Source organism: Nematolebias whitei, chromosome 1 (genome assembly GCF_014905685.2).
Source record: "Nematolebias whitei isolate Nwh7 chromosome 1, NemWhi1, whole genome shotgun sequence".
In the NCBI taxonomy this organism is placed as follows: domain Eukaryota; kingdom Metazoa; phylum Chordata; class Actinopteri; order Cyprinodontiformes; family Rivulidae; genus Nematolebias; species Nematolebias whitei.
Window position 1 is genome coordinate 76,755,687 of NC_056498.1, and position 17,308 is coordinate 76,772,994.

General features: G+C 39.2%; 1 protein-coding gene across 1 annotated transcript in view; it reads left to right on the forward strand.

Annotated features, from left to right (window-relative positions):
- Positions 1 to 17,308, forward strand: part of LOC119413542 (GDNF family receptor alpha-1) — a 251,133-nt gene that overhangs the window by 23,029 nt on the left and 210,796 nt on the right. The window contains exon 4 of the mRNA XM_037680600.1: positions 10,716 to 10,886. Coding sequence (XP_037536528.1) covers positions 10,716 to 10,886 — 171 coding nt within the window. The remainder of the gene's footprint in view (positions 1 to 10,715; positions 10,887 to 17,308) is intronic.

Below are 17,308 nucleotides of genomic sequence, written 5' to 3' on the forward strand. Positions count from 1 at the left end.
GACTTTATTCTTGTAATTTACGACTTTATTCTTGTAATATTACGACTGTTCTCATAATTATGACAGTTTTCTTGTAATGTATTTTATTTTTCCTTAGCATGGCCCTAATTCTCCATTGTAGGACAGAGTGATGCATTCCAGTGAGTGGAGGGAGCAATTTTATCCACAATGAAGGAGCCCAGAGGTACTTTTAAGCAATATAAAAACTAGAAAACAAAGTTTCCTGAAATGATCAGGGTGGTCTGTTTATAAATTTATATGGTGGTGGCCATCTTGGATTTTGACGTGGCAACCTAATTTTGACAGAGACTCTTCTTACACCTAGATGCAGCCACACACCAAAATGAAAGTGGCACTTTGCCTATTTTCAAGTTAGCCAGCTCACAAGACAGACAGTGATGTATGGGGAAGCCAACATGGATTTTGATGTAGAAACCCAGTTTTTAAAAAGGACCTTTCTCACGCCTAGATGTAACCACAAACAGACAGGCTTATGGACAAACAGATGGACAGAAGGCATCATTACGGAAGTAATCATTCAGCTCAGTTTTTTAAAGTTGATTTGTGTGATGTTGTCTTCATTATGGAAGATAAGGTCATCCCACAGATTTAAATGTTTAATCTCCTGCACAAGTTTGTTCTGTTAAAGACTCCCAAATCCAGTGCTGGCATTACTGTCCCCGCACCTTGAAGCCTAATCAATACAGCACTGTGTTAGATTGGAAACTTGAAGCCGTGCCGACAAGAATTTATTGATCACTCTCTTTTTCCACTGCTCCCTTTTTTTATTCCTGCCTGAGCTCTTCTGTTTAGGCCGAGATCAAAGTTTCATCCTCGAGGTGTTCAGTTCCATGAGAGGAGGACCTGACCTGCCGGGGTGGGGGCTGTGTTTTCACCGACCTTGTCTCTTTTTTGCAGAAAGTGTTCAGTGATGAGCTTGAATGTTAAAAATAGTTGAAGGTTAGGAGGAAACAAACCTTTTGCGAAAAGGATTTAATGATTCAGTGATGCTTGTTTTGTTAATGTCTCCGCATGGACAGAAGCAGATTTTGTCCAAAATCTTTTGTGTAAGGTCAAGAAAACACCGTTCGAATAATGGTTCAATGAACTCGTCACAACCAGGCCTTTTAAAGACTTTGGCTCACCACATGCTTCCATGATGACTGGCTGTTAAATTCGCCGCACTCTTTCATAAAATGGCAGATCCAGCTGTGGGATGTTGGCAGATTAATTTGAACAGCAGCCACATCAAGTGGTTGCCAGTCCAATTGCCGGCTGTCGCACCATGAGCCAAGAAAATCATTTAGTAAAAGGTGACCATGTTTGACGCCCTCCGAGAGGCCTTTGATTGGATGTAAAGTGGAGGGGTGATTCATCATAGTTAATAAACGTGGCTGACAGCTCAAATCAGCAGGAAGAGTCGAGTGCCAGGTATGCTTCCTCCACTGCTTTATGCTGCATGCAAATATGGACAATTACCTTTTCACATCCAGCTGCAGACACCTACACAGATACATTTATATGAATTATACATGAATACATTCAAACAAGGCTTACTGATAAGACATGTGGCTTAAAAATTTACCCCCGTTTAGCAATTAGACCCCATTTTTAAAATATTTTTCTTGATTATGTAGATCATCCATGTTACAAGGGTTTCATCTGATATGGCATGCTTTAATCAATAAAGATCAATAAAGTTCTATCTTTAACTTTTTGAGACACTGGTCAAATCCACCAAAAGTGAAGCCTTTAGCCCGACTCATCAATATGTTATGCTTCTTCTCTTGTTTGAAACTGGAAATGTCAGCTAGGTCAACAGCTTTAAACTCAGCAGTTGACTAATTACATTATTTTAGTCATTGGTGTCACAAGTATTTGTAATGTGGGGGGACACATTGGTGGGGTCTTTAAAGTAGATGCCATTTCCTGCATTTTGGTGTATTTTAACAGGTTGTGAAACATCTAAGTTTACCTACATATTAGGGATGCACAATATTATTGGCATGGTATTGGTATTAGCTGATATTAGTGTTAAAGTTAAATATTGGATATCGGCCATTCCATCAAAATACCTCACCAATATAAAAGATGCTGTTTTTGTACGACAACCCAGTGACAAGGATGCCTGCAGCACCAGCACAAGAAGTCAAAATGTCGGCAGTATTGGAATCCAAAGAGTTTTGGACTATGTTGAGCCTCGCTACATTGTCCCCAGAGATATTTTTCTGATGTAGCCTTACCCAAGTTACAAGCCGTCATTTCCAATGTCATTGAGAAGCTACTAGCTGATAGCCCTTGGGTGAGTTTCACCACAGACATCAGAATGCCAAGTGTTAGCCTCATTAGCTTGATTAGTCTTACGGCACAATGGATAGACAAAAACTTTGAACTTAAAAAGGCTGTCATTCATGCACAGGAGTGCAGAGGATCCCACACTGCAGCTAGGAACCTGGAACAAACCTCCACAAGTGAGACAACATCGCAGGTGACTAATGCTAATAAATAACATTCAACACTTTTCATTCAATATAAGACAAAGTGCTATGCATATCATATGGCTGTTATTGAATATATGTCACCAACTCTTACAGCTGTTATGCATTTTTTGTAGTAAATAAGCCTAAATAAGAGGGCTATGGAAAAGGAAAAGGCAAAGGAAAGTATATTAAAAATATCAGTATCGGTTATCAACCAAACAAGTTTTAACATATCGGCATATCGGCCAAAAATCCAATATTGTGCATCCCTACTGCATATGTACAAAGTAAACACTTGATTCAATAACTATTTTAGAGAGCAACAAGAAGTAGTCTGAACAATAGCTCTCCTTGTGAATCCCTCCCCCCCGCGTCGAAAACTGCCAGAACTAACGTAGCACTAAGCGGCGTGCAATACAGAGGCATTAGCTAAGATGCTACAAATGTAGCGCTCCGCTTCTCTCACACATCCTAACACCCCCACCCCACATGGGTCAGTAACTGCAAGCACTAACGTAGCGCTAAGCTAGCACACAAAACAGAGGTGTCGCCCCCCCATGAGCGCTCTGCCAAGGCAGAAGTCTGAGGAGAAACATTGCATGAGTTGTTGTAGATAACCAGGAAAACCCAGAGTGGACTTTTAATGTTTTGAGTACTCTCCTATTAATGAAGTGGAATAGATTTGTTCAGGGAGAAATAGAAACAGCGCTGGGTGAGCTAATATTTTATGGTAAATGTGGGAGGATCCAAATGAATATTTTTTTATGTGGGTGATTTTTTTTTTCTGTAAACCCATTCATTTTTTGTTTATTACCCTCAATAAACATTGAAAAAACACTAACGTTTCCAGAGGTTGTTCTCGTGTAAACGGGGCCTTATATTTGATTTGCACATTTTACTTTTTTATTCAATTTGGATCATTTACATTCACTGCCATGAGATTTTTATACACCTGTGAAAACTTTCTCTTGTCCTGTCCATAACTTTTGATCTGCTCATGATAATTTAAAAAGAAAAACTTATAATACGTATTCATCCTCGCTAGACCGAGTGTCATGTACACTTTTCAGCCCCTAATTCCACTGTCAAGGTCACAAATCAAGGTTAAATATTAATTAAATCCTTTGCTTGTCTGGATCATAAGCTCTGATCTGCTCAAGATAATTTAATGAAACATTTGTACCACTAGACAGCATGTCAGGCGATCTTTCATCACTCCAGCTCTACAGTCAAGGGCACCAATCAAGATCAAAGGTCATACAGGGTTGTTTTTTTGTTCAGGCCATTGCTATAGATTGCGTATGTGGTGCTCTTGTTGATTTTACACCTAGGGGAGGGGGGTTGTGTTGCCGTACCAACATAGGTGACTAAAGTGAAGCACAGACTAAATGACTCAGATTAACCTGTGTCCATGAAGTGAACTAAATTGCCCACCTCTAATGCAGCATCTGTGTTGCCACGCTGGATTTACAGCTGTTTAATCTCTGCCAGCAGTAACATTCTACTTCAGAATAAAATTTAAAAAATGCACAATTTATCTGTTGTTTTGACACAAAAAATATCTGGACAATCCCAAGGATCAAACAGCCCACTGTTCTTTAATTAGCATATTGTTTGCATACACTAAGTGCAGGCAAGATAAATAAATAAATGTTAATCATGGTTTATGATGGTAATGGTTCATGCACATGGTTAATGATCTGTCTTCAGAGTGGTATTTATTATGTGTTTCCTTGTTGTGGTAGTTGTAAACAGCCTCTCCATGGCAGTTTGCTCTGCTGGTATCTTGTGGCTCTGTCCCATCTGATCATGTTCGCCAGTGGCAGTGGTGGAGAATGTTCTCAAACACTGTACTAAAGTAAAAGTACAAATAAACAGACAAAAATGTACTCTAGTAAAAGTAAAAGTACCACATTAACAACAAAGTCCATGCTCAATAATCCAGGTATACAATCCAACATTTTTCAGTCAGGTCATCTGGACAGTTTCTATTTTTTTGTGTGCTGAAACGTTTCGCAACCAGTTTGACAAGACTGTCAACAAGGAAGAGGGCTAGCTATGGAGGAGGGGGTGTACCAAAGAGACCATCTTATCACAAGCAGAACTGGTTTGTTCCACTTTGGAGTAAGCTGTTGGGGGAAGAATCAGTTTTGTTGGGTGTTCCCCTACGACATTAACATTTTTACTTAAGTAAAAGTAAGTACTTACTTTTAAAAGTATTTAAAGTGTAGAGAGATATGGGGCTGGGTATATATTGTAAATTATCAGTTATGAGTTAAGCTCATAAGATATGCATTTATTATACAAATAACCTTGTTGTTTGGGCACCACCTCTGTTTAGAGGAAAAATCAGTCTCTAACCCCAAATGAAATGTAAACTGAAACGTGAATTCTTTTCTCGTGTTTAAAGGGCATCAAATCAGTTAATACACACAGATATGCCAAAATAATCACAAATTTAGTTGATTTTATGTATTTTATTACAAAAATGATAATCTGTGATATATCTGATGAAGATTATGCATGCCAAAAGTTAACTGAATAACAAAATAGCTTGGCATCAAAGGTCTAGTTGGTTATTCAAATCATTGAAACTTAAAAAGGCAGATTTTGGACTGGTTCTGTTTGTGAAGTAGTTTAAATTTGTGTCTAAAGTGAACTAGGTTTGCAGTAGTGATGTATGATCACCAGAGGTGCATTCAAGAGTCTCTCACCAGAACAAGATGGCAGAATGTTCCACAGCTGCTTAAATTGATACCAGCAAGGCCTGAGATGCTCCAGTGACTGAGAGGCTGATTTTTTTCTCAAAAGTCACCTATCCTCGGTTGGAAGGACGAAGGTCCAGCCACTGGCTCTGAAGTCAGCTGGGATTTACCACTCTGCGGTGTGATGGTTCTGGTTCGGTCAGGTTCTCTCGTCCTGAGACGTATGCAGAAAGGCTGATTTTCTACTCAAATCTCTTCCTAGGATGTCTCTAGGAGGATGCGTCTTTCTCTGAAGTTTGCTCAAAGTCCAGTTGAAGTGTGTTGAGTTGTTGAATGAAGAAGTAGAAGTGCAGAAGTGCTTGTAGAAGAAGTGATTTAAGAATAAGTGAAACTTAACTGAACTGTCTGTGTGTTATAGATTGTCTTTGGTCCACCTCTCGGAAGGGGGATGGTCCTAACTCTGTCATGTTTTATCAAATCTAAAGTCCATTTTCTCTGTCTACCTTTAAAAGTTACTCTTTCAAAAGAGACAAATAAGCCAAATGATTATCTTAAAGAGAGATTACTTAAAACACACATTTTCATGGATAAACATTCAGGTATGAAAATAAAACAGAAAATGACATTTTGGGGTTAATAGCAGGCAATGTTTCTCCAAAAGGTGTTGCTGTCCATCCCTTGAAAAGTAAATGTCATTAAACAAAGGAGTTCTCATGGTGTTATCTTCATGGGAACCCATCCTGGGAGTAATACTCCTTTTTGATAAAGGTAAAGTCTCAGCAGATGTTTCAAACTTCCAGGTCAGTTGAACCAAAACTCATTAAAACGATCTGTCCGTTTTATGGGAAATGAGTTCATATTGGGGCAGCACGGTGGCGCAACTGGTAGAGCTGCTGCCTCTCAGCGAGCAGGTCCTTGGTTCAAACCCCGGTCCAGGGGCCTCTCTGGGTGGAGTTTGCATGTTCTCTCCGTGCATGCGTGGGTTTTCTCCGGGTGCTCCGGTTTCCTCCCACAGACCAAAAACATGCATGTTAGGCTGATTGGTAACTCTAAATTGTCCCTAGGTTAGAGAGTGAATGGTTGTTTGTCTCGTTTGTCTCTATGTGGCCCTGTGATGGACTTGCGACCCGTCCAGGGTGTACCCCGCCCCTCGCACAGTGATTGCTGGACATGGGCACCAGCGACCCCCGTGACCCAAAATGGAAAAAACGGGTAAAGATAATGGATGGATGGATGGATGGAGTTCATATTGGCAGTGAAGTTAACACAGTGACAGTTTTTTTTTTAATTACATTTACATTAGTGTCAACCAAGAAGTTAGTGAGCTGAGTTGAACACCTGTAAAACAAAGTCTGTTTGTTCCCAAGGGAATAGATGCATCTTATTTTAAACAGTTTCAAACACAAAACACATGAATATTTGTGACCAGATTAGATACATTTATTACTAAACAAAACATTCTAAGTAGCAGTCAGTATGGGTTTAGAGCAAAAAACTATACATCAATGGCTCTCATGGAATTAATAGAACAAATAACTACTGCTGTCGATCAAAAACAATATTGTGTTAGTATTTTTGTTGATTTAAAAAAAGCATTTGATACTATTGACCACACTATTCTCCTTGAAAAAATTGAATAAATATGGTATAAGAGGACCAGCATTACACTGGGCATCTAGCTATTTGAAAAATAGGAAACAGTTTGTACAAATAAATGGTGTAAGATCTGACCTCTGCAATATCACATGTGGAGTTCCTCAAGGCTCTGTACTTGGACCAAAGTTATTTATTTTATATGTGAATGACTTAGTAAATGTATCAGGACTCCTCAAATGAGTCCTTTTTGCAGATGACACCACATGTTTTTGTTTGAGTAAAGATTTAAAACGGATGTTGGAATTGATGAAGACAGAATTTGATAAAATACAAACTTGGTTTAAATTTAATAAATTATCATTAAATTTAGATAAAAACTAAATACATGATATTTAGTAACAAAAAGAGAACTGTTGATGATCCATTTAGAATTGAGGGTGTTGAGATTTGTAGAGTTAATGAGATGAAATTTTTGGGTGTAATCATTGATGAACAGCTAACATGTAAAAATCACATAAATTCTGTAAGAACAAAAATATCTAAATCTATTGCAGTACTATACAAAGTCAGGGAATTATTAAATGATAAAGCTCTGTACATGTTGTATAACACAATCATTGTTCCACATTTAATCTATCGCATTGATGTTTGGGGGAAAGCGTGTAAAACATTTACAAAACCTATTTTTATTTTACAGAAAAGAGCTGTAAGAATTATCACCAGAAAGCATTACTGTCACCCATCAAGCACATTATTTCATCAACTGAAGTTATTGAAGTTCCATGATTTGGTAGATTATAGTATTTTATCAGTTATGTATAGGGCTCAAAATAACACATTACCATTAAATATCCAAAGAAATTTTGTTAAAAGACAAAGTTGTTACAATCTTAAAGGGATAGAGATATTTGTCAAACCAAAATTCAGAACTAGTCTGAAGGGAAGGTCTACCTCAATCCAAGGAGTTGGATTGTGGAATGGTCTAGAGAGTGATGTGAAAAATGCCAAGTCAATGTGTACATTTAAGAAAAAGATCAAATCTGAATTGTTATAAAAAAAATATATATGAAGTAGCTTAGTGTGTGTTTTTGTATTAGAATTAGAAAAATTAGAAAGAGTTATTCATTTTGTTCTGTTACTTGAAAATTATTATGATTGAAATAATTGTTGAAAAAAGGGGCAGATATAATAAGATTTTTTTTCTTCTTTCTGCTGCCTTTCATTTTAAATCTCTTGTATTTTTTTTTATCTATACTTTATGGAATTGTTTTTTTTTTTTTTTAGATGAATAAACTTTATACCATACCATACCATACATGAATCATGTTTGTTTGAGATGAGGTGAACTGTTTCTGAGGTGGTGTTCTCCTGCAAAAGTATTAAAAGTAAAAGTACTTGCTGAATGTATTACCTAATGCAATGGTCTACAATATCATTAAGTGTGCCTACTGTATGTATATTTTATGTAATACATTAATAGTGTTGAGCCATTTTAATGAACAATGCTGCAAATAATGCACGTTTTTATTGTGTTTACTCTGTGACACAGTTCACACCTGCACTTGTGATTCTGTGTCAGAATTTCAGGGATGACATGCAGATTTTTTTTTTTTTTTTTCATTCAACCTTTATTTAGACAGGTTAATCCCATTGAGCCTCGAGGACTTATTTACAAGAGAGACCTGAAAAGTTACATACCACAGAGTTAATACCATTAAGCAAAATAAGAAAGAGGAATGATTATATCTTTGAAAGTTTTTATTTAACACAAAGCAAAACCAATGTGTCCTTTTAACTGCAGTAAACACATTTAAGTAAAAGTTGTCTGCCTGAAAAAAGGAGCATTAGACCTAACAAATGAACAGGCTCTGACCATTTCAACTCCAGTTTTTCATCAGCTCTAGTTAAAATACTGTCTAGTCAACCTTGTAATGGGTCAATAGTGAACAATATTTTAATTTCCTGACACCATTTTCAAAACTTGGACCCGAGTTTCTAGACATTTGGAGACATCTCTTGTCTCCTGTCCTAACATCCCATGATCTGACACATTTTAATATTGCAGCAAGAATTTCTTGTTCAAGTTCAGAAGAAGTTGGTTTTCAAAGTTTTTTGAGTCCAGTCTGGCTCTTTTGGGAGATAAAATCTGTCCTGCTGTACTGAACAGTCTTTCAATAATCTTTCAATAGTCTTTCAATAATCTTTCAATAGTCTTTCAATAATCTTTCAAAAGTCTTTCAATAGTCTTTCAATAATCTTTCAATACTCTTTCAATAATCTTTCAATAGTCTTTCAATAGTCTTTCAAAAGTCTTTCAATAGTATTTCAATAATCTTTCAATAATCTTTCAATAGTCTTTCAATAGTATTTCAATAATCTTTCAATAATCTTTCAATAGTCTTTCAATAATCTTTCAAAAGTATTTCAATAGTCTTTCAATAATCTTTCAATAGTCTTTCAATAATCTTTCAATAATATTTCAATAATATTTCAATAGTCTTTCAATATGGCCATGAGTGGCACATATATTCTAGCTGAATCTCCACAGTGGAATCCATTTTGGGTGTGTTAGCAGTGCTGTGGGTGCACCCAGCTCTTCTTCAAGGTGGGTCTAATGTTACCTGACCACTTTACAGTGATCCAATGGACCAACTCCCCTCTCACCATTGGTTACTTTCAAACTGATGAACAAATCAAAAAACTGCAACATGAGTGTAACATGTAACTCAACACATTATAGAAATGTAGTGTAGTTGCAAGTACATATACTTAATGTATAATGTAGTGGAGTAAAAGTCGAAAGTACCCACGCTTAACTCTACTTAAGTAAAGTACAGATACATGGAAAATGTACTTAAGTACAGTAAAGAAGTACTTGTACTTAGTTCCGTCCCACCACTGGCCAGCGGTGGCTCTGATGAAAGCAGCCTCTAACTAACAAATGGATTTCTTTTTAGAATTATAGCTTCAGTCCCTGTCTTCTCTCTCTCCTCTTCCTTTTGTGCCTCTCCTTTTGATCACAGAGCAGCAGCATCCCTGAAACGCAAACAAGACCTTAAACGGGCACACACAACTAAGAGATTTGTGTGCACTATGTGCACTATGTGCAGATATGTGTGCACGTACTCACACACGCACACATGCACTTGCACAAGCAGAGGCAGCCGGTTCATGTTCTGTGCCAGTCTTTGCTCTCGGAGATGTTAAATGAGGGCATTGATACATAAATTTGCATTTGTTTCATCCACAACCATCGCTGTAACTAGAAATCTACAACCACATGCACCCAATTTACCAGGCAGCTTCAGATGCTTCTATTCTTGGTCTGGTTTCAGGCAAGCCTAGCATGACTGCTCAATCGATTTGCTTTTGTGTTCTCTCTCTTCACACGTTTGTGGCTAAGCAGGAATCTATCACCGCACCGACTGTGCAGTTTGTCAACTGGTAATTTAGGTAAATGACGCCTAAATTGTTTCGTAGTTGCGGAATGGCTCCTAATTTGAAAAAGTGTTGGTTGTGGAGTGTTTTGCCTGGCAGGTATGGATCAGCAGTGATATCCTTCAATAAGCAGTGTCGAGTGTCTCCTCATTATGTCTGCTGCATAGAAGAGCCCCCCTCCCTCAGTGATGTCCCAGGCTGAAGTTCGTCTCACTCAGCTGTCTCAGGTTTCTTACTTTTGGTAAAACCTAAAATCCTTTATGCTCCTTGTGCCTCTGTCGCCTCTACTTTCCTAACCAGCCGACCCCAGAATGTGACATTCCTTTTCCAAACCACTGATCTGAATCCCTACTTCCAGTTCCTGTGTGGCGTTTCCCCCTTTGACCCGTTTCCCTTTTTATCTCTTGGAGTCTTGACCTCCCTGTGATCCTTGTCAACCCCGATAAGTCCTGATGGATGTTGGTTGGTGGTCCTGAATGAAGCACGTCTTTTGCAGAGGGTGGGCAGTCGTGGAGCAGCTCCGCCACCTCGGCTCCAGGCAGGGGGGCTGCTGAGGACAGGGGTTCCCAGAGCAGAGAGGCTATTCTGGGCAGAGGGGCCCCCTCCTCCACAGAACTTCAGGATCCCAGTAGAAACAGGAGAGCTCATCCCAATTGGGCCATATTGGGTAAAAACCAGTCTTTTTGTGAATGTTTTAGATAATGAATGATTTTTTTACACTTCTATAACGCTGCATTCTTGCCCAGTTACTGAACGTTATTTTCAAATCGCTGATTATTGATCAGTCTGTTGTTTTAAAAAGATACATATTTAATAAAGTCTTGTTACAATATCATATGATTTCAGAAGCTCATAAATTGTGTAAAAATAGTTGACAAGGAGCCTGACTGATCACCAAGGGTCATTTAGTTCCTTTCACCCTCATGTCGGAGTCTAACAAGATGGAGTCAGGTCCTCTGGGCGGATTCTTCTGGTTGAAATGTTTCGTATTTTACCCAAAATACCTTCAGTCTGAGGAGCTGCAACAAACTCATCCTTATCAACTGATCAACCAGTTTGCTGGTGACAGCCATAGCTGTTCACGTGTTAAAGGAGGACCATCAGCCTAACGTCTGATCGTTAGTGCCCTGATGGCTGTTTGCTATTCACAGAGGGCTGAGTGATACTAGCAATAACATCTTTGTAAGAGGGGGACAGTTGAACACGGAGGTCTCTGCCCCTGTTTAATGATGGACAGCTTCTCTTCACAAAGATGGCCTCCTTTACTCCTCTCTCAAACCATTGTTCCTCTCTATCAAGGCTGTGAACATCTTCATCTCTGAAAGAGTGACCTCTGACCTGCAGATGAGTGTAGACTGCAGAGTTTATAAGAATTAGTTTGTTGCAGATTCTCAGACTGCCAAAAAAAAAAAAATGGATAAAAGACAAAACATTTCAACAAATAATAATTTGTCCAGAAAACCCAGTTATATTTATCCACATGGATTATTCAGCCTGCATCAGGACTCATGTCTGAGTGTTTTTCCTGCAGCTTGTTCGGGTTTCATCCATAAATTGATGATGAAGCCTTTATTAACCAAACTTAAACCGCACTGCTCAGGCAGCCTTGCTGTCTATGGTCACGTTCAAATTAATGGTGTGCGAATATTTATACCAGCAAGCTTTTAGGTACACTGTAATCCCATTTCACTATTTACCGCTGCCTCTTAGTATTGTAAGTTGTTTTGTGTCCAGGTTTAAAAACCACATCAATATTAAATCATAATAGCTTCATTTGAAAAATGTACTCTGGTAGATTAGACAGTAAATATGCCAAGGTGGCATACCTTTCAGTTGTCAGCCTCTTGTAGGGTGGCTGGTCTCAGCCTTAGAGATAGTTGAACCTCTGTTGCTCGACACTAAACATGGATCAGGCATTAAATTAGGCAACCATGGGCACTTCTCTCTGAGGTTCTCTGGACCCACTGGGAGAGTCAGAGTCAGAGATTCTTTATTGTCATTCACACCTCATGTGGTACATGTGGTGGAGCAAAATTATGTACACAGGGTCCCAGTTACATCCAACAATAAAATGTATAAGAAAAAGGAGTCCCCATTGAAGACACCAAAGTTGCTGGAGGGATTATGTATCCTCTCTGTTCTCCCTGGAGGAGCAGGACAGTGTCTTTGTGAACAGGGATCCTCCTGGACCTGTTGCCTTTGCAAACCATAGATACAGTAAGTTGATGAAAATGAATGTACAGAAATATTTCAACCCTTAAGGGTTGAGCAGCAGTCACAAGCAAGAAATCACTCAACATTTATGGGGTGGGAGCAACACCTGGAAATGGGATTCTGCCAGAGGTGATGCTAACTTGAAACGTTCAACTGAGTTGACAGCTTTTGTACATGAATAAAGCTGTCTGAGGTCTCGATGAAGGCCGCAGCCCCTCCGTCCATCCGTCTCAGTCAGCAGGAAGAATCGCCCTTCAGAATGATTTCCACAGCAGATGTGCATCTGATTTGAAAAACTATGGAGTAGGGATGCATGGGTGGAATGTGGAGGAGATGGGAGACAGGGCAAAGTGTGAGGATGAAAGGAGCAGAGGATATGCCATGTCTTGATATTCCCACTGTGCCAGTCTGGCTTTTGAATTTCCATTTTAGAGGGCAGTCAGACTCCGTGACTGCTACATTAGTTTAATGGCCAAAAACAGCTTATTGCAGGATGTGATAGTGGTGGTGGTGGTGGTGGTGGGGGGGGGGGGGGGGGGGGGGGTATTTTATTTTACATCACTACCTGCTGAAAAGTTAACCTGCTATGTCTCCAAATGAACGTTGTCATTATTTTATGACTCATTACATCTGAAGATAATAAACATGTTGAGCAGCACAGGCCTGTGAGGCTGGACTGTGGAAACGTGGACATCCGTCACTCAAGTACACATGCACAGCACATTACTTCTGTGGGAACGCACGTGTATTTGCATGCACAACCAGTGAGAAACTGTAATGCACGCTTGTTGGTGAGCATTTTCTGCTGCCGGTCATGCTGAAGGGGAGATTTATTCAACGAGGCTCTGATGTTGAATCATGAATCGTCCATTCTGACTGAAACCCGCGGGGCAACACACATTTTCTCTCTCCCATTTATTCACCTGATTTCACTTCCTCACTCCACGTTTTTTATTATGTTAATTTATAAAATGATATTTAGAAGGATAAAAACAATAAAAAAATAAAAAAAAACAGTTGAGTTCTTGTGCTGTGAATGACTCTCAGCCACACATGAAATGTCCACTGACCACATGTGCATGTAATGTTGTTGCATCACCAAAACAAACATGAACTCATTTTAATAATCATTGCTGTGATTAAATTCAGAGCTAGGATTATTATTATTTTCGTTCTTTTTTTTAGGAGCTGCCATTTCCACATGTCATGGTTTCTCTGAGCAAGACAGCTAACGCCCGGGAACTTACATAGCTGTGCACTGCTCCACCTGAGTGTATCTCAGGTGCGATGGGTTAAATGCAGAGAACTAATTTCATCATTGCATGGAAACATTAAATGATGGCAATCTTAGACTTCCCTTCCTGGATTCTGGTGTATTTTAACAGTTCGTTAAACATCTACATTTACCTACACCTGATTCAGTAACTATTTTAAGAAGTAGCCTGACCAACAGCTCTCCTTGTGTGAATAGAGCACGCTCCGCTTCTCTCAAGCATCCTAACCACCACCTGATTTTTTCATTACAAGCCGTGGATAGTACGTCTGTTTTGCATTGAACTGGGCATCTGTCCGGATTGATGGACATCCCTCACTTCAAGGTTCCAATCCCGACTCTTCTCCACTGAATTGACTGTCCTCCTCGTTGTTGTCCTCCTCCACATGTGAAACCCCCAGGCTCCTCCTCAGGCTGTTCATGTCATCTGGCTGTGGGCTCCTGCCCGGGTACAATAGCCTGGTTAGCTCATCACTCATCGACATCACTCGCATCTGCTCCAGTACTATCTCCATTACCACTGCCTTCATGTGCTTCAATTCTCGTTAGTTTAGTTGTATAATGAGAATACTTTTGTTTAAACAAAAATAAATTGGACTGTACCTATTTCTGACTTTTTGACCTCTGTTATTTTTGGCAAATTGGCTCCGTTGTTTTGATATTCAATTCAAATTCAAAATTCAAATTCAAATGTACTTTATTAATCCCAAAGGGAAATTATTTGTTGCTGTAACTCGTTGTCCTCATTTTCATTAAGAGATGTTTTAGATCCTGATGGCTGTAGACAGGAAGGATCTCTTGTTAAGGTCCATCCCACAGTGGATCCTAAGAAACTGGCTGCAGATACCATCCGATCTGTCCACCCAGACTCGGCTGGCCTCTCGGTTCCCCCGGGCTGTAGGACCGCCCGAATGCCAGGCAGAACTCCTTCCAGAGCAATGGCCACTCCTCCCAGCAGCCTGCTGAGCTCCTCTTCGATGCGAACAGCCAACTGTAGGTGCCGAGGGATGATCCTGTCCTTCCACTGTCATGAGCCGTGTTTTCTGCTAGTTCCAGGATCTCAGTGGTCAGGCACTCGAGCACAGCTGGCAGGTAGATGAGAATGCATCCACAGAACATCCTTTTCAACTCATCTGAGATTTGGGGCTGTAGTTGAGATATTATTTGAGCTTTTGAGATGTTAATCAGCTGCTGTTGGTTGTAGAAAACTGCCTTGTTGCCATGGTTACGCATCATAACAAATGTCCAAAACAAAAAAAAAAAGTTTCAGTAAAATTCCTTCCAGCTGAACAACATCCGATGCCAGAGGAAACAATCATCCCCCCAAAAAATGTGATTTACATCCAGAAAAATAGTAATTAAAGTTTACAAAAGCAAAATCTCAGAATGAAAGTAACAGAGCTGCTCCAACATGCAGACACCTTGAGCGGCGCAATTCTAAAACTGAGGTATTCTATATGTGATGTATGTAATGTATGTGATCACCCATCAAACATTTTTCTCATATTTTTAATGAATAATAAAAATGTTATCATTGACTCGCTTAAACTGTAAACTGATTTGCAATTTTGTTGTGCTGTTTAATTATATTTTTTCATTTTTAATTAATTTACCCATGACTGCACTTTTAGTGGCAGAGATTTTTTTCAAGGGTAGAAGCGGAAAGGCTTATTTGAAGGGGCTCTTATGTGATATTAGAAAGGTTGTAAGTGGTTGTTATGTTTAAAATTAGTGTTTATGTAATCATTTTCAGTTTACATTTCCAATATATGTTTTATTCATTCAAGGCAGTCAAATTTGTTCATAACTTTATTATTAGTAAGCCTGAGAGTTACTGGATCCAAGCAAACAATAATCAGAACGCACCCCATCAAAATAAGAGAGCTGCTGGATCCTGTTCCATCAGGATCCAGCTCAAATTAAGCCCTGGTCTAGTGCCACCAAAAATGATCCATGTTAGCGATCCAAATGCTACAAATGAGGATTAGGGTGTCTGAATTATTTTTCTCAGAACTTGGACTGTTTGGTTCAACATCTTACAAATTCACCTAAAACCTTTAAGTGTTTTTATTTTGACAAACTTTCTCAGAAACACACATTCGTTGAGATTTCCTCTTTTTTCTCATCAAAACCAAACGTTGCTGCTGTATTCTTTGGTTTGTAGCTGTTAGCAATGAGGCAAGTTTGTGTGTGTCCTCGGGGATGCATGTGTTAAGATTAATTAAAAACTTAAATCCCTATTCTGCTTTAGGAATTTGGCTGCCTCTAAGGGCTTAGCTGTAAATATTGTTTTTCCCCTAAAAATGGATTGTCTTTGGTGATAATGGGTGTTTATGATGCTGAGGAGAAAAAGAACTGGCATTTGAATAAAACTTATCAGTAACATAATTTCATAGTTGACAGCAAAACAAATGCACGAAAAGCTTTAATATAAGATCAGGCTTTAGGATTTTTTCCTGTGTTCATTAAAGTTTTTTAAACCTTGCTTTAAAAACAAACAAAAAAATAAAAAAATCCCTGTCTGCCAGAGAGCACGGTGGCGCAACTGGTAGAGCTGCTGCCTCTCAGCGAGCAGGTTCCTGGTTCAAATCCCGGTCCGGGGGCCTTTCTGGGTCGAGTTTACATGTTCTCTCCGTGCATGCATGGGTTTTCTCCGGGTACTCCAGTTTCCTCCCACAGACTAAAAACATGCATGTTAGGCTGATTGGTGACTCTAAATTTTCACAGGTGCGAGTGAGAGAGTGAATGGTTGTTTGTCTCATTTGTCTCTATGTGTCCCTGTGATGGACAAGCGACCCATCCAGGATGTACCCCGTCCCTCACACAGTGATTGCTGGACATGGGCACCGGCGACCCCCGTGACCCAAAATGGAATAAGCGGGTAAAGATAATGGATGGATAGAGAATAATTTGTTTTAAGTATACTGTCTTGAATATTTGAAATCACATTCAGTTCAAAGTAAATGAAACCAAGAGAAGACACTACTGTATCAATCTTATCAGTCCGCGGGACTTTGGACCAGCTAGCAGTGCAAATTTAGCCTACTTAGTGCACAGATTCATCCTCTGATGTGGAGCAAAGCTTTGCAGGATGCACTTCTCAGCACATCAACTGTCGACTGGCTGACAGCTAAACCCATCACATTAGATTCTGTTAAAGCTGAACTCAAAAAATTAAATAAAATCTCCTGTAGCGGAGCAGAAAAGGGGGATTGGAAATACCCTGCATATGTGCATCCCTGCATGTTGTGAGGATAGCTTGAAAAACAGGTGAGATACAGTCTTCCAGTCTGATGTGTGGTCTCATCTACGTGTAAGAAATGTTCTTTTCAAAAATCGGGTTGCAAACTCCAAGATATGGCCACTGCCATATGTGTACATTTATGTATAAATAACTATGTACAGGTCCTTCTCAAAAAATTAGCATATTGTGATAAAGGTCATTATTTTCCATAATGTAATGATAAAAATAAAACTTTCATATATTTCAGATTCATTGCACACCAACTGAAATATTTCAGGTCTTTAATTGTTTTAATACTGATGATTATGGCATACAGCTCATGAAAACCCAAAATGCCTGTCCCAAAAAATTAGCATAT